At 65.3% G+C, this 20,998-nt stretch overlaps 1 protein-coding gene across 3 annotated transcripts; it reads left to right on the plus strand.

The window, feature by feature from the left end:
* Positions 1 to 5,454: 5,454 nt before the first annotated feature.
* On the plus strand, positions 5,455 to 20,630 carry SP1 (Sp1 transcription factor). 3 transcript variants are annotated; one of them, XM_074530526.1, is made up of 6 exons: positions 5,455 to 5,609; positions 6,606 to 6,700; positions 7,297 to 8,803; positions 16,443 to 16,611; positions 16,957 to 17,156; positions 17,447 to 20,630. In XM_074530526.1, the coding sequence occupies exons 1-6, from the start codon at positions 5,603 to 5,605 to the stop codon at positions 17,761 to 17,763; spliced, it is 2,295 nt and encodes a 764-aa protein (XP_074386627.1). In that variant the 5' UTR covers positions 5,455 to 5,602; the 3' UTR covers positions 17,764 to 20,630. The 3 variants fall into 3 exon arrangements, with proteins under 3 accessions (XP_074386627.1, XP_074386629.1, XP_074386628.1); XM_074530528.1 differs by lacking the exon at positions 5,455 to 5,609 and adding an exon at positions 5,937 to 6,298; XM_074530527.1 differs by lacking the exon at positions 5,455 to 5,609 and adding an exon at positions 5,937 to 6,205.
* Positions 20,631 to 20,998: the final 368 nt, after the last annotated feature.

A 20,998-nucleotide genomic window follows, 5' to 3' on the forward strand; every position in this document is an offset into this window, starting at 1 on the left:
CGGACGGAGAGGGAGGGACAGGGAGGGACGGAGCACCGCGGCCGCCGCCCGCCCCGCTGTGCCGCTGCGGCGGGGCTGGGCCGGGCCGGCACCGGGGCCGGCAGCGGAGCCCGGCCCCGAACCGCCCCCAGCCGGGGGGGCCGGGGGAGCGCGGCGAGGGGGGCAGGGGAAGGGGAAGAGGAAAAGGAAAGGAGGAAGGAAAAGATGAGAGAGGGGAAAAGAAAGAGAAAGGGGGGAGAGAAGAGAAAGGGGGGGGAGAGAAGGGAAAGGGGGAAAAGAACAAGGAATTGGAAGAGGGAAATAAGGTAGAGAGAAAAGGAGAGAAAGAAAAGAGATGAAGAAAGGAAAAGGGAGGAAAGGGGAAAGGAAAGGTTAAAAAGGAAATGAAAAGGGAGGGAAGAGGAAAGAAAATTAAATAAGGAAATGGAAGAAAAATTGAAGAAAAAGTTACGAAGGGAGGAAGATGAGGAGGCTGAGAGCTGGAGGAAGGAGGGGAGAGAGGGGACAGGGACCAGTGTGGGGAAAAGGAAAGAGAAGAGTGGGGAGAAGGAAAGGAGGGAAAAGGAAAGGAGACGAGAGAGGAAATAGGAGGGAAAGGGGAAGGAGAAAGGAGAAAGAGGGGGAAAAGGGATGGACAGCAGGAAAAGGAGGAGGAAGGGGCTGGGAAGGGGAAGAGGATGAATAGGGAAAGGGCTGGAGAGGGGAGAAGGAAAGAGGGAATAGACGGATGCGGAGGGGAAGGGGGACAAAGGGACAAAGCAGGACGGGACAGCTGGGGCACCCAGAGGCTCGTGACCCCAGAAGGTCCCAGGATGGAGCAGGGATGGGGATGGGGACAGGAGGGGACAACCGATGGGGATGAGAGGGACGTGGGCGGGAGCTTCAGGAATGGGGTCAGAGGTGTGAGTATGGGGACAGGAGTTGGGAATGGAGCAGCGATGGGGCTGGAGGGACCAGGGATGGGGGTCAGAGCTGGGTTCTATAGGAACAGAGCTGGGGACAGGGGACATGTGCAGGGGGACAGGGACACACGTGGCTCTGGCGATAGGGCTGGGGACCCCCTGTAGGAATTCCCCACATGAAGGAATTGTTCCAACTGCTCTTTTACCACCCCCTCCCCTGCATTTTTTTTAAATTGTATTACTCCCCCATGGTTGCCGTTTTCTCCTCGCTTTCCCCGTCGCCGTTTCCCCCGGCCGGAGCCAGCGGGGCCCTTTCCCAGCCCTGAGTCAGGGCTTTCCGCTCCGCAGCCGCCGGCGCCGCCGAGGGCCACAACCGCCGGCCCCCCCTCGCTGGGGCTTCCACTGCCCACAAACTGGGAGCAAACTGGGACGGCCACTCCAGCCCTCCTCCTCCTCCTCCTCAGCCAGCCCGCGTGCATTTTTGGGGGGTTTCACTCCCACCAGCTCCGGCTCACGGGGGGTTCCGGCGCTGCCCGAGCGGCCGGGCTGGGCCGGGGGTGTCGGTTGGGGCGGGGGTCTCTCCCCGGCCCGGGGGCGGTGGGGACCCTTCAAAGCGCGCGGGGGGGCGGCGGCGGGGGCTGATTACAGGGCGGCGCCGGGCTCGGCCGCCCACGGCCCCGCGGCCGCGCCGGGCCCCCGCAATTACCCGGTATTTATACCCGGCCGGACGCCGGGACCTCGCCAGCGCGGGGGGGACACGGAGCGGGGGGGCTCCGGCCGCGGGCAGCCGGCCAGCCACCGTCCGGCCGTCCGTCTGTCCATCCTCCCTCCGTCCTCCTCTCCATCCCTCCTTCTCTTATCTCCGTCCCTCCTCTGCCTCATTCAGCCCATCCGTCAGCCTGCTCAGAAGCTGACACGAATTTGAGGGGTCTCAGCCCCTCTGCCCCAAATCTGGGGGATCTCAGCCCCACCCTAACAGGAATTTGAGGGGTCTCAGGCCCTCTGCCCCAAGTCTGGGGGATCTCAGCCCCACCATGACACGAGTTTGGGGGGTCTCAGCCCCCTGAGATGAGTCCGGGGGACTCAGCACCACCGAGGCTGCAGGGCTGGAGGTGTCCCTGTCCCCACCGCGGTCCCCAGGGCCAGGAACGCCCCCAGCCCAGCGCGGGGGTCCCGGCAGTGCTGTCCCCCCCGGTGACGGCGGGGGCACCGCAGCCCCTCGGGCTCCGGGAGAGGAAGCGGAACCGGCCCCGGGTGACCCCGCGCCCCCCAGCCCTCACCTGGCGCGGGGTCCCCCCGTGTCCCCCCCGGCCCGGCCCGGCCCGGCCCCGCCCGCTCTCTCCGGCCCCCGGATGTTTCCCTTGCGGTCGGAGGCCCCGAAATAGCGCGGCCCCCGCGCTGGGTGCGCCGGCCACGGCCGCCCACGGGCCCCGCGGGACCGGGGGGGCCGGGGAGGCTCCGAGGGCTCGGAACGGGGCTGAGCCCCCCCAGCACCACCCACGGGGGGCACCCCGGTTTTCGGAGCCCCCCCAGCATCACAGAGGTGGGGGGCAGGGAGGGTCGCGGGGCAGGAGGAGCCAGGGGACGTGTGGGGACATAGGGGCGGATGGGAGCCAGGGACCTGCAGGGACAGAGGGGCGCCCGGAATGGGGCTGGGGGCTTCCCACCCACGGGGAAGCCCGGGCAGGGTGGCCCCAGGGCTGAGCTGCGCCCACGGCCCCGGTGTTTCCTCCCACCCTTTAATTATCCCGGAATTATCCCTGGAAATAACCGCGGGGGCCGGGGGGGACACGGGCAGCGAGCCCGGACGGACCCCGGCGGGGACACACGGACCCTGGGCCGGCCGGACAGAGCCCGCGGGACAGCGGTGCCCCTAGGGGGACACGGGGGGCCGCGGGGGGACAGGGCGGTCCGTGCTCCCCCCGTGTCCCCCCCGCCATGTGGCTCCCATTGCGCTGCGGTGCCGCAGCCACATCAGAGCGGCGGCAGCGGCGGGGGCGGCACCGGGAGCCCGACCCCCCTCCGGCTGCTGAACGACCCCCCGGTTGCCGAGAGGGCCCCCCCCAAGCTGCCACCGTGCCCCGCGTCCCCTCCAAGCTGCCAAAGATCCCCCCATGCAAATCTGGGGTACCCACGTGCCCCCAAGCCCAGGGACCACCGCGAATTGTCCTGGGACCCCTCCCCCCCCAAAGCTGCCAGTGTCCCCCCGGGCCCTGTGACCCCCCCGGTCCCCCCGCCCGCCGCTGTCCCCGGGCCGGTCCGCCCTGGCTCGCGCCGCGCTGCATTTCTGCGGTTCCCAACCCAAAATTGCTGGGAGTCGCCCGGCGTCGCCCTGATTCCTCCGCGGCCGCGACCTGCCGGGGGGGGGTACCCAGAGGGACAATCGGGGGGTGGCAGCGGGGGTGGGGCACCCCAGGCTGGGCCCCCCCGGCTCGCCCCAGTGCTCCCAGTTTGCCCCAGTCCGAGGCTGAGGGTTCCGCTGTCCCTGTCCAGGGGGAGGTGGGGACAGGGCAGGCTTGGGGACAGCAGCAGAGAGAGCAGGGGCAGTGACAGGGCTGGGGACACGGGACAGGACAGTACCCTGATGTGAGCACCCCGGGGACAGGACACGGGTGAGGACAGGGTTGGGGACAGAGCAGGGCAGGGATGGGGGCACTATTGGGACAGGACAGGGCGGCTTTGGGGACATTGCGAGGGACACTTTTGGGGGCAGGACAGGGTCGGTGACAGTGTTGGTGCCAGGGCAGGACTGGTGCCAGTCAGTGCCCGGGTTCCACCGTGGCGGGTGACAGGACACGGCTGGTGACACTGTCGGTGACACTGTCGTGACAGTCGGTGCCAGTCGGTGCCCGGGTCCCGCCGTGGCGCCCCCGCCAGGCGGCAGCAAAGCCGCGGGCCCGGGGGTGGCACCACCCGGCCGCGACCACCGGGGGGCGCCCAAAAACACTGGGGAGGGGTCCCGGGGGCGCACTGGGGAGGGGTCTCCATGGGGGGCAGTGAGGGGTTAATGGGGGGAGGTCTCGTGGTGGGGGGGAAATGAGAGGTTAATTGGGGGTGTTAACTGGGGGAGTCCCGATGGGGCTTCGGGTGCTGATGGTGGGAGTCACTGGAGGGGACAAGGATCCTGCTGGGACTAAAGGGGTGAGGGGATTTAAACAGGGGGGGGGTCTAACGGGGGCAGGTCCTGCCGTGCCCCCCTCGACCTGCCCAGCCCAGCGCAGCCCCGGGGCTCAGGGCGGTGACAGGACGGGAACAGTCCCGGTGTCCCCCAGCCCTGGGGCAGGGGGTGCTGGGCCCTTTTGCCCCCAGGTGCCACCACTGCAGGTGACAAGGGGACACCGAGCGACCCCAAGGGTCTGGGGAGGGCAGGACAAGGACGGGGGGGACAGGCCATGGTCAGGACAGGGACAGGACGGGGACGGAACAGGGACCGGCTGTCCCCAAGCCCCGTCGGGTGCGGGGGCGAGGCCGCGGGGCCTTCCCGGGCTGTGGGGCGGGAATTGGGCCGAAAACACCGGGAAATGGGAAGGTCACGGACGGGGGGGCGGTTCTGATGCTGGAAAGCGAAACGAACGCCATTGCGTGTCCCTTGCTGTCCCCTCCCTGGAGTGTCTCTGGCCGCGGTCCCCGTTCGCCCCCAAACCGCTTGTTTTGATGTGAAAGGAAGGATTTGGCCCCAAACCCGCAAATCCCGCAACGCCCCCAAACTCCCCAAGCTGCGTTCCCGGGGCAAGGGCGGTCCGGGCTCCCCGCTGTGGCGCCCGCCATGGCGGGACAGGGCTGGGCGATGTCGTGACAGGCTCTGAGGTGTTCACACAGCCGCGGACCCGTGAGGACGTGTCGCACCGCCATGGCGGCTGTCGTGACACGGCCGAGCCCGCTTGCGGCATGGAGCGGGGACTCAGGGCGGGAAGCGGCCGCACGTAACCCGCGGTACCGAGGGCGAGGGGAGCCCCGGGAGTGCCCGGGGGAGCCCGGCCGGCTCGGAGGGATTCGAACACAACATGGCGCCGGCTCCGCCATTCGCCGCGCCGTCCCCCCAAGGGCGCAGCCCGGCCGCTGGCCCCGCCCCACCGCGGCGCCCATTGGCTCGTTTGAGACCGATCGGCGCGCTGATTGGCACCGAGCCGCGCCGCGGCTGCCGCCTCCGCGCTAGGATTAGTCGGCGCTACCATCAATATCCGCTCCTCTCCCGCCCCGCGGCGCGGCCCGCGCAGCCGGTTGGTGCTGGGCGCTGCCAGTTTCCGCTACGCCCCGCCTCCCGCGCTCCATTGGCGGCGGCGCACGTTCATCACGCCGCGGCCCGCGCCGCCGCGGCCGCGCCCATACGGGGTCTCCCTGCGAGCCCGCGCGGGCGCCGATTGGCTGAGCCGCCGCCCGCCCCCTCCCCCCCGCGCCCCCATTGGCCGCCGCCCCGCCGCGCTCCCCCTCCCCCACGGGGCGGGGCGCCGGGGGCGGGGCCCGCCCGCCCTTCTCTCCCCCCGCGCCGCGCCGCCCTCTCTTCCCATTGGCCGCGCCGCCCGTCGCTCCGCGGTACGCGCGGCGCCCATTGGCTGCGGGGGCGGCGGGGGCGGGGCGCGGGGCTGCGGCCGCGGCGCGCGGCCCCTCCCTCGGCAGCCCCTCGGCGGCACCGGCGGGTTCGGCCGCTCGCCCGCCCGCGCCCCCGCCCCGCCCCGCGCGCCCGGCCCGGCCCCGGCACCATGAGCGGTAAGGACGGGGCCGGGGCCGAGCGCCGCGCGGGGCCCCGGGCACACGCAGAGGCGGCGGCGCCCGCCCGCTCGGAGGGGCCAGAGGCGGCCCCGCCCCGCCGGGCCGGGCCCCGCCGGGCCGGGCCTCGCCGCGCCGCGCCGGGGGGACCTGCCGGGGGAGGGACCCGGGGGAGGGGGGAAGGCCTCGGGGGAGGGACCGGCGGCCGCGCCGGGCAGGGCTGGAGCGGAGGAGGGGGCGGCGGGGAGTGATGGGGAGGCCCCGGGAATCGGGGCTGGGGGCGGCGGGGGGGGGGGCGAGCTCCCGGGGGATCGGGCGCGGAGATGGCGGGGGAGGCCGGGGGTGTGGGCGGCTGCGAGCGCAGGCACCGGGGGGCTTTCCCCCGTTCCCGGGCACGGCGCCCTGCGGGGGCGGATGCGGGGCCCGGGAGCGGGGGGGCCGTGCGAATGAGCGAGCGGGCGGGGGGCGCTCCGCGTCCCCTGCCCGGGGCAGCCCCCGGTGCGGGGCGCTGGGGGCGAGGGCAGGAGCGGGGGGCGCTGCCCCGGTGGCCGGCGGAGGATGAGGAGGCTCCTGAGCGCTGGGAGAGGAAGGACTCGGTGGGAGCGGGGACCCCCGCGCCGCGGGGTGGCGGGCGGGGCAGCCCCCGGGCCGGACCCGCGCGGGGGAATCCCGGGGTGGATCCGCGGGAGGTGCGTGCCCCGGGCCGCGGGCAGGGCGAGGGGGAGGCCCGGGGAGCGCCTCGGCGGGGGCCAGGGAGTGTCCCGGGCGGCCGGGGAGGAGCCGCGCCTGGAGCAGGGCCGGGTCCTCCCCCCCTGTCCCGCTGCCAGCTCCTCCTTGGCAGCTCCCCGCTCCTCGCAGCCCCTTCCCGGCCGCGCCAGGAGCACACGGGGCCCCCCAGGGCCAGCCCGCCGTGTCTCCTCCGGGCCTGCCGAGCCTCGTGCCGCTGCCCTGCCCCAAAATGTCCCTAACCGGGGCTGTCACTTCCCTCCCGCGCAGACCAAGAGAGCACCGAGGAGATGTCGGCTGTGAAGCCCGACAAGGGCGAAGGCGACGCCAGCAGCACGAGCAGCGCCGGCGGTGGGGAGGCCCAGGTGAGCGGGGGAAGGATCGGCCCCGCTGGCCCCGGGGATCCCGTGGCAAAGTCCAGGCCCGGGCCGAGCTGTTTGCTGGGCCCAGGCAAGCGTTTCAGCAGGGCAGGAAGAGGAGGGTGAGCGCTGCCAAGCAGCGCCCGTGGCTTCCCCTGCTCTCCTCGGAAACACGCAGTTCCCCTGCTCCCCTGACACCACGGGCCCCTGGCCCTCCTCCAGCTCGGGGAGCCCAGGAATGAGCCTCCTTCCTGGGGGTTTGTCCTGCCTCAGGGGGATTCCCCGCCTTGGGGGTGGAGGAGCCCTCTCCTCTCTTGGCTTTCCCAGGCAGGCTCCCTCCCAAAATGCTTTTCCGTGTGGGTTCAGGCTGTCCCGGCCTGACAGCCTTGTGCCTGGCAGTTGTATTTTTCCGGCTGTGGGTGGGTTTGTTCAGGAAGGAGTGTTTATCTTTTCCGAGTATGCTCCTCCCTGTTTTCTCTTATTAAGTTGGTCGGTTTTTTTTTTTTTTTTTTTGTTTCCCTATTTGTTTTTTTTTTTTTTCACTCCGGGCCTGCCCCTCGGGCCTCCTCCCACCTCCATAACTCCTCCTCTCTCGTCCCCAGGAGTCACAGCCGTCCCCGCTGGCCCTGCTGGCAGCCACCTGCAGCCGCATCGAGTCTCCCAATGAGAACTCCAACAGCTCCCAGGGCCAGCAGGGCGGGAGCGGCGAGCTGGACCTGAACGCGGCCGCCGCCCAGCTCACCCAGTCGGCCAACGGCTGGCAGATCATCTCGGCGGGCTCCAGCACCCCCACGGGCTCCAAGGAGCCGGGCAGCAACGGCAGCAACGGCGGTGACGCCTCCAAGAGCCGCCCGGTCAGCACCGGGCCCTATGTGGTCACCTCGGCGTCCGGCCTGCAGAACCAGCAGGTGCTGACGGGCCTGCCGGGCGTCATCCCCAACATCCAGTACCAGGTGATCCCCCAGTTCCAGACCATCGACGGGCAGCAGCTGCAGTTTGCCACCACCCCGGCGCAGGTGAACGTGCAGCAGGATGCCTCGGGGCAGCTGCAGATCATCCCCGGCTCCAACCAGCAGATCATCACCAGCCGCGCGGGCGGCAGCAACCTCATCGCCATGCCCAACCTGCTGCAGCAGGCCGTGCCCATCCAGGGCGGCGTGGGGCTGGCCAACAACAGCCTCTCCGGGCAGACCCAGTACGTGGCCAACGTGCCCGTGGCCCTGAACGGCAACATCACCCTGCTGCCGGTCAACAGCGTGGCCGCCAGCCTGGCCCCCACGTCCCAGACGGGCACCCTGAGCAGCTCGGGCTCGCCGGACAGCAGCTCCCAGCCGGCCACCTCGGGGGCTGCCAGCAGCTCGGCCAGCACGGCCACGTCCCAGGCCAGCTCGGGCGCCTTCTTCACCAATGCCAACAGCTACTCCACCACCACCACCACCAGTAACGTGGGCGTCATGAATTTCTCCACCAGCGCCACGGTGGGCACCAACATGCAGGCGCAGACCCCCCAGAGGGCCAGCAGCGTCCCCAGCTCGGACTCTCTGCAGACCCCGGTGTCGGGGGTGGCCCTGCAGCCGGGCCAGCAGAAGGAGGGCGATCAGAGTCAGCAGTCACAGCAGCAGCAGCAGCAGCAGCAGATCCTGATCCAGCCGCAGCTGGTCCAGGGAGGGCAGACAATCCAAGCCCTCCAGACCACCCCGCTGTCCGGCCAGACCTTTGCCACTCAAGCCATCTCCCAAGACACCTTGCAGAACCTGCAGCTCCAAGCCGTGCCCAACTCCGGGCCCATCATCATCCGCACGCCCACGGTGGGTCCCAACGGGCAGGTGAGCTGGCAGACCATCCAGCTGCAGAACCTGCAGGTGCAGAACCCGCAGGCGCAGACAATCACGCTGGCCCCCATGCAGGGCGTGTCGCTGGGCCAGACGGGCAGCACCAGCACCACGCTGACCCCCATCGCCTCCCTGCCCAGCGGCACCGTCACCGTCAACGCCGCCCAGCTCTCCTCCGTGCCGGGCCTCCAGACTATTAACCTCAGTGCCTTGGGAGCGTCCGGGATCCAGGTGCACCAGCTGCAGGGGCTGCCCCTGACCATCGCCAACGCCCCCGGTGAGTGCTCGGCTGCCCGCCAAGGAGAAACGCTGGACTCGGCCCGGCCGGGCTGGGCGTGGTTGGTGTCAAACGGTGTTGGTGGCCGGGGTGGGGCTTGTGCTGGCCCTGGGGATGGAGTGTGTTGATCGCCAGGAGACACTAAAGGCCTTTTTGGGGAGTTTAAGTCTTGGAAATAAAGGGAGGAGGTGGCAGTGGGGGCAAAGTGGAGAAGAAAGGGGACACTGGCTCTGTGCCACTGTCCTGCTCTGGAGGCCACCCAGGAGCCTCGGGTCAGGGCTGGGCTGAGGACCCGAGTGCAGCTCGGCTCCTTGGCTGAGCCTGCAAGGAGTCATGGCCGTAAAACACAGGGATTAACTGAAAAGCCCGAGAAAACAAACACAGTCACGGAGCTGCGGGGAATTTCCTCCCAGGGGCGGAAGAAAGGGCTCATTAAGTGTCTGGGTGCGGGACAGCGTGACCTCAGCGTGGCCCAGCCGGTCCCCTGGGCACGGGCACCCTGCTCGGATCCCCAGGGATCCACCCCACCGTGTCCCACGCCTGGGAAAAGCAGGATATGGAGTGTGGCAGCTGAGCTGGAGCCTGCTCGGCTGCTGCCGCGGAAGGGATCGGCTCTGGGAACGCTCTCCGCTTGCTTTTCCACTGTTTTCCTTGGGGGTTTTTTTCCGGGTTTTTTTTGTGTTCTGGCTCTGGCTAAAAGGGGCTGTTGCTGGATTTAGTCACAGTTGAGAGGCAGCAGAAAATGTTGCTCAATCCAGCCCGAGCTTCCCTCTCGCGAGAGGCGGCTGCTGCTCCCCCGGGCTTGTTTTGCAGCATTATTTTGGGCTGTTGCTACAGCAGCTTGGCTCGCAGGCAGGCCACGGGTCACTCTAGCCTGGGGATTAGCCTGATCCTTGGATTTCCCGGAGCGCAGGGACCCGCGGGGCTCCCACAGGCGGGGCCGGCACCGGGGGGACACGCGGGTGACCTGCAGGGTCCCCTCGGTGCCATCCCCGCCCCGGGGGCGGCTCCTGCCCGGCCGGGGCTCGTTCCTCCGTGCTCCCGGGCTCCTTCCTTGTTTTGAAGGCGCTGCAGAAAGGCATGGGCGAGCCCAGTTCCTGTATTCGTGCCTGGCTCTGCCCTCGGAGGAGGAACAGGGAGGAACGTTCTAGAGACCACCCATGCAACCGCCTCCTCCTCCTCCTCTTTCTCCTCCTCCTCCTTCTCTCCTTTTTTTTAGCTCAGCCGCTCTCAGCCCTTGATCTGCCGTGGAGAATTCCCCATGAGCAGCAGCAGCCGCAGCCGCAGCGGGGCCTCGTGGCTCTGTCCCCAGCCCCGAGTGACGCTGGCACTGTCGCTGTGACACGGGGACATTTTAAAGGAAAAGCCCGGGCAGGGTTCAGGGCGGTTGTTTGGGGAGCCCCAGCTCAGGGGGATGGTCCGGGAGGCTCCTGGGGTGAAATGGGGAGAGCTGAGGCCGGCACGGAGCTGCCTGGCGCCCGTCCAGGGACAGGGTTTGCCTCCAGCTTTCCCTGGCCGAGTCCCTCAGACGTGGCAGTGGGTCCCTTTGTCCCCCAGGCACCACCAGCCCCTCTCCAGGGGGAGCTGAGCCCCCCAGGCCTGTGTCCCTCCGGATCCGAGCTCTGCCATGGGAATGTGAGGGAGGGATTTGTTCCCAACGCTCCCCGATTCCCTGAGAGCTTTCCAAGCCTCCACGTGTGCTGGAATTTTCTGCTCCAGGCAAGGAGTTGGGGAGGGTTTTTGGAGCAGGAAAAGCTCCTCTGCTTCCGGGGGAGGCAGATGGAAAATGAGCCCTGGCTGGGGAGGGGACTGGGGCTGCTTTTCCTTGGGTTTATGCTCCGGGGGAAGGAGGAGGTGCCCAGGCAGTGCCACCCGGGCGGGCAGCGCTGCGTGTCCTGCCCCTTCCGGAGGGTTCTGTGTCCCCTCCCGAGCCCCAGCGATGGGGGGCTGTGCCTCCCAGCCCCTTGGCTCTGTTGCCAATGAGGTTTTCTCCTGGTTTTTGACAGGGGAAAATCCCTCAGGGAGAAAGCAATACCTGAAAAGGTCTTTAAAACTCGGATTTTTTTCTTCCTGCGTGGAATGCAGAGCCCAGCTCTGTGCAGGTCTGACCCTGTGTTAATGGGGTGGCTCAGGGGCTGTTTCCTCCTCCTCCCTGGCCGGGCTGGGCAGGGGCAGAGGCAGGGGCAGGTCTGTGGCCCCAGGGGTGGCATGTGGGCAAACAGGCTCTGCTTCCACTGGCTGTGCCCCTGGGGAGGGCACCCAGAGCCAGGCAGGGGGGGTCCTCAGCCGGCAGCGCCCCAAAACCCTCCTGGGGTGGGATGGGGTCTGGGGCTCCGCCAGGGGCTGGGACACCTCAGAGGGGCCCAAGAGCCACCTCAGTGCCACCCCAGCCCGCCCAGGGAGGGGACATCCTGTGTGAGGGGGATGATGGTGGCGATTTTGTGACATCGCAGTTTCTCTTCCTCTTTTGCCCTAGGGAGGGGCTGTTCTGAGCTCGGTGTCCTTATAGTGGCTCTGTCCCCATGTCCTTGTCCCTGGCAGAGCCCTGCTGTCCCCACGTCCCCGTCCCAGCCCTACCTGGCTGAGGAATGTGCTGTGTAAACAGGTGACCACCAGAGACGTCAGCACTGGAATTAAACACCCTTGTTTTGGGGGCACTCAAGGGATATCCCTCATTTCGGGATGTTTGATTCCAGGGCTGGAAAGAGCTGTTGGGTGGGGTTGGGATTTTCTGGGCAGCACGAGCTCCCTTCCAGCTCCTTGGGTGAGGATGTGGGGGAGCTGGGCCGTCAGGACCATCCCTGGTGGGCACAGGAGCCCTCGGCCACGTGTGCCACAATCCCCTCATGGCCCCCCGCTCCAGGGCCCTTCCCAGAGCCGGGCCCGTGGCACAAAGCCCCCATTGTGTGCTGCGTGCTGGTTTTTAAGGGCAGCCTTGTGGCAGGGCCTGGGTGAGGCATCCCCATGGCACGGGGAGGGGAGAAGGGAGCCGAGCCTGCCGTGACGCGCGGCCCTTGTTTGTCTCACCGCAGCCGTGACATCACGGCACAAACCAGCGCATTGTGAAACTTCCTGCTCTGAATCCCGGCCAGGCTGGACTTTACATCCCCTCTGGCTTCCTGGGCTGACCGCCATCCGTGTCCTTCCCTGGGGGCTGACACGAACCCCCAGAGAGCCTTGGTTTGCCTGGGAGGAAGGGGAGCGCTCCCGGCAGAGCCTGCCTTGTGCCGGCTTTGTGTGGCTGAGGTTGTGCCCCACACACGGTCCCCATGGAGGGGACACCCTGTGGTGCTGGGCCCCATGGAGGGGGCAGTCTGTGGTGCTGGGCCCCATGGGGCAGCCCTGCTGCTGGGCCCCATGGAGGGGGCAGTCTGTGGTGCTGGGCCCCATGGAGGGGACACCCTGTGGTGCTGGGCCCCATGGAGGGGGCAGTCTGTGGGTGCTGGGCGCCGTGGGGCAGCCCTGCTGCTGCTCCTTTCTCTGTCCCTGTTGCTGCTCCTTTCGCTGTCCCTGCTGCTGCTCCTTTCGCTGTCCCTGCTGCTGCTCCTTTCGCTGTCCCTGCTGCTGCTCCGGGCCCGGCTCGGCGGGGCTGGGAAGGGCCGGCGGCCGCGCTGGGCCGGTCGGACGGGTCGGGTGTGCGGCACCCACCCTGTGACTCCTCCCGGGACAGGTCCCGGCTCCAGGCCCATCTGTCGGGCCCTGATCTGCCTTTGCCTTTTATCTGGGCCAGCCCCAGCCCTGCTGGAGCCCCGTCCTTATCGCCCCACGCAGGAGCCCCGTCCTGGCTCCCGCCTTCGGGGGAGTTTCCGCGTGGCTCCTCTCCAGAGCGGGGGCTCCCACCTCAGCCCGGCCGGCAGCCTCCAGACGGCTCCTCATCCCCTCCCACCCCGTCCCGGCAGGCCTGGGTCAGATCCTGGGGCTGATACAGGCGTCAGTTCCTCCTTGGGATCAAACACTTGGGGTTTGTGGCTCAGGAAAGCTCCCGCTCCTGGTTGCTGTGAGGGAGAGGCGCAGAGAGGCTCGGGTGAGGTGGGAGCCGCCTGCTGGGGTTCCCCACCTGGGGAATTACCTTTGCCTTGGAAATTATTGGAATTACCTTGGAAAAAGCCATGCATTTTCCTCCTGCCGCAGGGATTTCTGTGCACAGCACAGGGGTGCTGTGGTGGGAGCTGCCTGTGCTGCAGGGTGAGCTGCTCTGGGTGCTTTCACCCCCGCCAAGGCAGGACTGGAGGCTTCATCCCAGTTTTGTGACCATTCAGGCAGGGATTTGAAGGGCACAGGGGCTCTGTCTGTCATCTGCAGCACAACAGAGGCGTTTGGCAAATCCCGGGGGATTCAGGGATCTGGCAAGGTGGATGATGAGGTGATTCCCTGCCTCAGCTCTGTCCCCGTTTACAGCCCACCTCCCTCACTCCATCAGCTCCATCCCAGTTTATCCCCGCTCCAAAGGACGGGTCGCTCATCCTGATGCACAGAAACCTCCAGCAATTACAGGAGCTGCCCAAGGAGTGGCCTCTGGAGTCATCAGAGTCCAAATTAAAGCCCAATTACTCACTGGGCTGCAGGCTTCCAGCCTGCCCCATCCCCTGGTTCCCTCTCCACGGCCCCGATCTCCAAGGAATTGCTGAGCCAGAGCTTGGCTCATTTACATGGATGAGCTCCTGGTGCAGATTAACTCGTTTGGCAAACCAGGGAGGGAATCAACCAAGGGGACATCGTTCCAAAGCCACTTTGTCCCTTTGTGCAGCTCTTTGGTGTGCCTGGAGCAGCTAGGGTTTGTTTTGGGCAGGGCAGTGACCCCACAAAACAGGCAGGGAATGGGGAGAACTCGAGTTGTGAGCTAGAAAATGTGGATTTTGGAGGTGTTTTCAGGAACACACCCGGAGAGGTTGGGGCTGTGTGTCCCAGGTTTTGCTTTTCTTTATTTTCACCCGAAAACTTCCTCGTGCCAGGAAGCCACGTCGTGCCTGGTGCCAGCTCTCCCCCCTCGCCCTCTGCCCAGGCACAGCTGCCAGAGGTGCAGAGTTTGCACAATCAGCCCTGGTCTGTTGGTTTTGGGTTTTATTTCCTGCTCTTCCCCTAAAAGTGAACACGGGGTCTGTTCCCCTGCCTGAGGCCGGCCGGGGTGGGTGTGAGAGCTGCTCCCTCCTCCCTGACGAGCATTTCTCACCTCCTGGTAGTTTGCTAAATAAAGCAAACAAGCCCCGGCTTTTTCCTGCACAAGGAGCACCTTGTCTGCAGAGAATCCCCCGGCCAAGATTCCGGGGTTTGGGGTTTTTTAGTGGGACACCAGAAACTGCCCCGTTCCTGGGGCGTCTCAGAGGTCGCTGCTGGAGCTGGGCCAGGGGCAGCTCCCCTCTCCTGCCTTCCCAAAATCCCTCTTTTTCCCCAGGCTTTTTCCAGGGATTAAACCTCCTCTTGCTCTATTAATAATGTATTTTTGAGGGCTTTGCTGACCTGAGTGTGGAGCCTCCGGGGAAGCTTTAGTCTTACCAGGGATGTGCATTAGGGGGGATAATAAACGTGAATTATCCTCTCTGCCCGTTTTCCCCTGAACCTGTCGTATCCCAGGGATTTCAGAGCTCCTGCTTGGGGTGGGATGATCCCTGCAGGTCGGGGATCTGCTGCCCTGGGTTTATGCCTCACTGAGAGGTGGCCACAGATCTCCAGCAGCAGGATTTGAGTTTGTTCCCCCAGCGCCGAAAGGCCAGAAAACGCCATGTAGGCTTTTGCCTCTTGGAGGATTGAAGCCATTCCAAGGCATCCTGGCTGGGTTCTCCCCTTCCCTGCTGCATTTTTGGGGAAAGAACTTGTGTTTCTCCTGGTTTGGGATTTTTGTGGGGGAGAGAAGTTGTGGTGGTTTTTTTTTTTTTTCCTTTTATTTTTTCTCGCTTTTATTTTTTTTATTTCCCCAGCAGCTCTTCCCATCCGGGGAAGTCTCTAATCCGTGGCTGGAGCACAAAGCTGTCGGTGCTGGCTTAGGGAGCTTACAAAGCCCTCCCCGGCCGGCTGCGTGCAGGGCCGTGACTGCAGACACGTCACGGAGCTGCAGGGAGGGCCTGGGGAGCTCCAGGAACCCTGGGGAGTGTGGCACCGCGGGCCAGCCTTCAAACCGTGTCCCTTTGCAGGGGACATTTCCTCCCCAGCACTGCCGTGCTGCCGGGGCTGAGGGCAGAGCGCAGGGCTGGGTGAGGGGACAGTCCTGGGCATACCTGGGGTGTACGTGCCAGGTGGCATCCTGGCCGCTCCTGTCCCCAGTGTGTGACAGCGCCGGGCTCTGCTCCTGGGGCTCTTTGGAGCTCTGGGTGTCCCTGGCAGGCCAGCTCTGCCTTTCCCAGGGAATCTGGATCCCTGTGGGCTGGGGGCAGCCAACCTCCCACTGCCTCTCCTCCCCGGTGATAGAGGAGCCTCGGGCTGTGCTGGGAAGCTTCAGCTTGGATTTTAGGGAAGATTTCTTCACTTTCCTGGTGGCTCCTGTCCCTCCTGAACCCCAGGGATCTGCTCTGGTGGCCCCTGAGCCGCAGGGATCTGCTCTGGTGGCCCCTGAGCCCCAGGGATCTGCCCTGGTGGCTCCTCAGACCCAGGGATCTGCTCTGGTGGCTCCTGAACCCCAGGGATCTGCTCTGGTGGCTCCTCAGACCCAGGGATCTGCTCTGGTGGCTCCTGTCTGTCCCTGCTGAGCCCCAGGGATCTGCTCTGGTGGCCCCTGAACCCCAGGGATCTGCTCTGGTGGCTCCTGAGCCCCAGGGATCTGCTCTGATGGCTCCTGAATCCCAAGGATCTGCTCTGGTGGCTCCTGTCTGTCCCTGCTGAGCCCCACGGATCCGTTCTGGTGCCTCCTGTCCCTCGTGGAGCTTTGCCCAAGCGCCACTGACGCCTGCTGGCACTGGCACCAGCAGGGACTGGGGAGGTTGCTCCTGCCAGGAATTCTTCCTCATTCCCAGCGCTGTCTCCGGGTTGTGAAACTCCCTCCTGGCACCTCCAGGCGTGCCCAGCCTGTGCCTCATGGGGCATTTGAAATTTGTCCTTCTCCAACCCCCCTGGCTCCTGCCTCGGAGCTCCTGTGGGGAAAACCGGGATGGTAAAGGAGATTTCCCTGCCTGGCCGAGGTGCTGCTCCCAGCAGGGCTGCCCAGAAGGATCGTGGGCTGGGGTTTGGGAGTGCCAGCTTTGGAAAGGGCAGCGAGTGACCAGCAGCCCCAGGACACCCCACTGGCCTTCCTGCCGCCTCCTCCTCACTGCAGCTGCTGGAGACAGCACCAGGAAAAGCCCCAGATGGGATTTTTGGGAATAATTCCTGCCTGGAGCTTCATTTCCCGGCCTTGGGAGAGCAACCCTGGAATGAGATAAAACCCCAGGTGTGCTTGTCTCAAACCTGCCACGTTCAGTGACAGCATGCCCTTCCTGTGAGGAAATTGGGGTGAAAAAGGTGGATTTGGGGCTGGAATCACAGCCCCTGGAAATAAATTAAAGACCTGGGCCAAAATGGGGGAAATGCAGAGTTCCAGGGGAAGCCAGGGAGAGCCCCAGGGCGGGGAATGTCAGGAAAGCCGAGGGAGAAGGATGGGGTTCGCCTCTGGCAGAGGAGAGCCTGGTTCCAGGGAGGAGCTGCTGTAACGTGCCTGTCCCTTGCCTTGCAGGTGAGCACGGGGCCCAGCTGGGGCTGCACGGCGGCAGCGGGGACGGGCTGGGCGACGAGAGCACGGCCGTGGAGGAGGGCGAGACCAGCCCCGACCCCCAGCCCCAGCAGGGCCGCAAAACGCGGAGGGAAGCCTGCACCTGTCCCTACTGCAAGGAAGGAGAGGGCAGGTGAGGCCCTGCCACCAGGAGCGCCCCATCAGCCCCACAGGGCCTCGTTTTATGGGGTTATTTGGGTTGGGAAGGGTCCCTCAGATCGTCAGCTCCAGCTGTTCCCCCAGCCCTGGCAAGGCCACCCGTGTCCCCAAGTGCCACATGCACGTGGCCACCTGGGCTCCCCCAGGTCCTTTCCCAGCTTTCCGGCCCCAATTCCCCGTGTCCCATGGGGCTGTTGTCAGCCAAGGACAGGACCTGGCTGTCCCCAAACCCATCAGTCCCACAGGTCCGATCCTAATCCAGCAGCTTCTCCCCGTATCCCCTGAAATTCCCCCAGGTTTAACCTTTCCCTTCCCGCAGGAGCTCTGGGGATCCAGGCAAGAAGAAGCAGCACATCTGCCACGTGCCGGGCTGCGGGAAGGTGTACGGCAAGACGTCTCACCTGCGGGCGCACCTGCGGTGGCACACGGGGGAGAGGCCCTTCATCTGCACCTGGGTGCTGTGCGGGAAGCGCTTCACCCGCTCCGACGAGCTGCAGCGGCACAAGCGCACGCACACAGGTGGGGCTGGGGGCTCCGGGGGGCTCTGGGGGGGCTGCTCTGCCTCGTGGGGCAGCCTCAGGGATCTGTGGAGCTGAAATTGCAGTGCTGGCCTTGAGCTCTTGGGGCTGAGAGCCCCTCCAGAGCCTGAGCATTCTTGTGGGGAGGAATCTTTTCCCAAAATTCGAGCATCCTGCAGCGTTGGCCTTCATGTCTTCGCTCCAGGGCCTGACCCCCTCTCAGAGGGCAGGACCCCCTCCCCAGTCCCAGCCTTCCCCCCTCCGTCCCTCACGGCGCTGTCCCTCCCGCAGGAGAGAAGAAGTTCGCCTGCCCGGAGTGCCCCAAACGCTTCATGCGCAGCGACCACCTCTCCAAGCACATCAAGACCCACCAGAACAAGAAGGGAGGCGCCGCCAGCGTGGCCATGAACGTCTCGGCCGTCCCCATGGACACGGCGGCCTCGGCCGAGGGCAACGGCGGCGCCACGCCCTCGGCGCTGATCGCCACCAACATGGTGGCCATGGAGGCCATCTGCCCCGAGGGCATCGCCCGCCTGGCCAGCAGCGGCATCAACGTCATGCAGGTGGCCGACCTGCAGTCCATCAACATCAGCGGCAACGGCTTCTGAGGCTTCTGAGCGGCACCTCCAGCACTGCCCGGCCGCCTCCTCCACCTGAAGGCCAGAGCTATATATATATTTTTTTTTAATTTTGGCTTGATTCCCCCCCCCTCCTTTTTTTGTCCCTTTTTCCTCCCCTCCTGCCTCTCCCCCCAACCCGAGGTCCCTTGGCGTCATCATGCCTTGGTCCTTTTAGCAAAAAAACAAAAAAAAGCAAACAAAAAAAAACCCAACGACAGAAATACCAACAAAACAATACAAAAAAAAAAAAACCAAACACAAAAAAACAAAAAAGAAAAAAAAAAAAACAAAAAAAAAAGAAGAGAAAAGATTCTATATTATTATTATATATATAAAAATATAAAATGTGTTCGTTTGAGAGAGGAGAGATGTTGCTGTGACCATGGCGTGGTCCCTTTGATGCCTTATCCTGGAGCAGGTCGGCCCCTCTGGGGCGCGCCGGGCGAGCCCGAGCTCCCCTTCCCTCCCCGATCCCATTTCCCACCAGAGCCCCCGACCCCGCCCGGGCTGTCGGCGCTTTGCTTTGAGGTGACTCTGTAATTCCTTTGGCATTCTCGGGGGGAGATCCCGCTGGATGTTTCACCCTTGGACTCCCACTGCCCTCCCCTGCCTTGGCAGGTGTTGTTTTTATTTTTTTTCTCAGATCTTGGTTTTTTCCAGCCGTTTTCTTGGCAAGGCTCCCTGTCCCGTGGGAGTGGAGTTGCTCCATGGGAAGGTTGTGGACAGAGGGGCTGGGACGCAGCCCTGGGGGGACAACTGGAGCCTCCTCGGGGGAGAAGAGTTGATTTTTTTTTATTGCAGCCAGCATTGGAATTAATAATAATTATAGTAATAATCGGGAAAAAAGAGCATCTGCGGAGCTCAGCCGGTCTGGAGTGAGGGGGAAGCACCGCAGGGACACGAGGGACACTCGAGGGTTTTGTTGTGGCACCGCTGGAGGTGGCTCCTGACAAAGAAAAAGGGTGCTGGAAACAGGGACAGTTTGGAGAAAAACCCCCAAAAAGGGTTTTGCAGGATCCTGCTCCTCCCGCCGGGGGAGGGCTCGGTCCTTTCTGTTCTTCCTCCCATACCCTCCTCTTCCTGCCCCATCCCCGTCCCGGCTGCCCTGCCCGGGCTCGTCCCCAGCGGGGCTCTGGGTGCAGGGGTGGATCCCCAAAAGGAAATCTGGGATTGTTCCCAGCAGCAGCTCTGGGGCGAGCCCAGCAGGGCCTGAGCGGGGCAGGGGCCCACGAGGGGACCCCCAACTTCCCTGCTCCCGTTTTGGGGTCGGGGCAGTGGGGAGCCCCCTGGCATGGGAGCTGGTCCGTGAATCCCACCTGCCCGGGCCGTGAATCCCACCTGCCCGGGCCGTGCATCCCCACCTGCCCGGGGCATCCCCACCTGCCCGGGCCGTGCATCCCCACCTGCCCCGTGCTGTTCCCACCCGTCCCCCCAGGGCAGGTGCAGAGCAGCCACCCCACGCCCCCTCAGTGCTTCCCGGCCCGGCCCGTGTCCCGCTGCCCACGGTTGTCCCGGGAGAAGCTCCAGCCGTGCCAGGTGCCCGGGGAGGAGCCGCGGTCCCTCGGGACAGCCGGAGCTGCCCCATCTCCATCCCGAGCTTGGCTCCGCTCGCTCGGCAGCTCCGGGAGCCGGCGGGAAGCAGGAATCTTGTTTTGATTTGGGGTTGGTTTTTTTTTGTAAAAAACATGCAAAAAAAGGAAAGGCAGCAGAAGCTCCCCGGGGAGGGGGCGCAGGGCCCGGCCCCCCGGCTCTCTCTCTTGATATCTATTTTTGCATTTGTATATTTTTATATAGGAAACTTTAAGCATTTGTATTTTAATAACCCTGTGAAGCACTATGAGCTCCCCCCGACCCCCCCCAGCCCGAAATCCACAAAGGATTAGGACAAACAACAGGAGGTTTCTTAATTTAATGGTCAATTTGGTGATTTTACCCCCACCCCGACGCCCCCCGAGCCCAGCTCTGTCCTCAGAGGGGATCAAGTGCCAAACCCCAGCCCGGCTCCGGCGCTGGGATGTCCCGGGTGGTGTCCCCGGTGTCCCCTCCCTCCCCGTGGACTGTCCCCAAGGAGCTCGGCTTTCCTACGGAAAGGGACCCGAGGGAGGGAGGGGGACCCCGGGGACCCCCGGGGGCTCTCTCAGAGCCTGGGCTGCTCCCCTGCGGTTTTTGGGGGGATCAGAGCATTTTGGGGGGGGTCCACACCACCAGCGCTGCTCCCAGTGCCGGGGGGTGGGGGGCAGCTGGATCCCACCGCCCCCATTTTGGCTCTGTTGGCACCGGGGTCCCCTCCCTGCTCCCGGCACCCCAAACTCCCCCAGCAGCCCCCAGACCCCCCCAGCCATTCCCGGGACACAAAACACAAACGTGCCTTGACAAGGGGGTGTCAGGCTGGGGTGAGCCCCCCCTGCTCCGCTCCCCCGCCCCACAGAGGGGCTGGGGGGGCTCTGGGGGCTGCCCCCTCCCCCAGCTTTAATCCACTGTCACCCCTTCATTCCGGGGGGCCGGGGCCGGTTCTCTATGCAGCGGGGGGGTCCTGGGGGGTCCAGCCCCCCCAAACTGGCAATAATTCTCTCCCTGTTTGATCTCGTCCCGTCTCTGTTGTTTTAATTTGGGGAAGGGGAGGGGAGGGGGGGGTTGGTTTTCACAAATCCGGTGGCTGATGTCATAAACCTCCCCCCCCAAAGGCGATTTTTTTGGGGGGAGGGGGTGGTGGATGATTTTTTTTTGGGTCCCAAAGTGCTATTTTTTTGTACAAAAAGACTTAGATGAAACTGTTAGTTTTGGGGGGCTCCTTTGTAAATGGGGAACGACGAGTTCTTTTTGTAATAAACACAAGTCGCTGGCGTTGTCTGGAAGTCTGAGGGGGGGGTCCCTTGGTGGGCACGGCCGGTTTTGGGGGGTCACAGGCCGGTTTTGGGGGGTACAGGGGACACTGAGCCCCTTTTGGGGGGTCACAGGCCGGTTTTGGGGGGTACAGGGGACACTGAGCCCCTTTTGGGGGGTCACAGGCCGGTTTTGGGGGGGTACAGGGGACACTGAGCCCCTTTTGGGGGGTCACAGGCCGGTTTTGGGGGGTACAGGGGACACTGAGCTCCGTTTGGGTGATGCAGGGCAGGGGGCCAGGCCTGGCTGCCCCCCCCCCCCCCAGACACCCTGGCTCTCTCCTCCCTGATGCGGGGGCAGCACCTTCCTCCTCCTTCTCCTTTTCTTCCTCCTCCTCCTT

Source organism: Zonotrichia albicollis, chromosome 33, assembly GCF_047830755.1.
Source record: "Zonotrichia albicollis isolate bZonAlb1 chromosome 33, bZonAlb1.hap1, whole genome shotgun sequence".
NCBI classification, from domain to species: domain Eukaryota; kingdom Metazoa; phylum Chordata; class Aves; order Passeriformes; family Passerellidae; genus Zonotrichia; species Zonotrichia albicollis.

Coding starts and splice junctions, on each gene's coding strand:
- SP1 (XM_074530526.1), top strand. Junction 16,612..16,956: donor TGCAAGGAAGGAGAGGGCAG/GTGAGGCCCTGC, acceptor CCCTTCCCGCAG/GAGCTCTGGGGATCCAGGCA. Junction 17,157..17,446: donor GCACAAGCGCACGCACACAG/GTGGGGCTGGGG, acceptor TCCCTCCCGCAG/GAGAGAAGAAGTTCGCCTGC.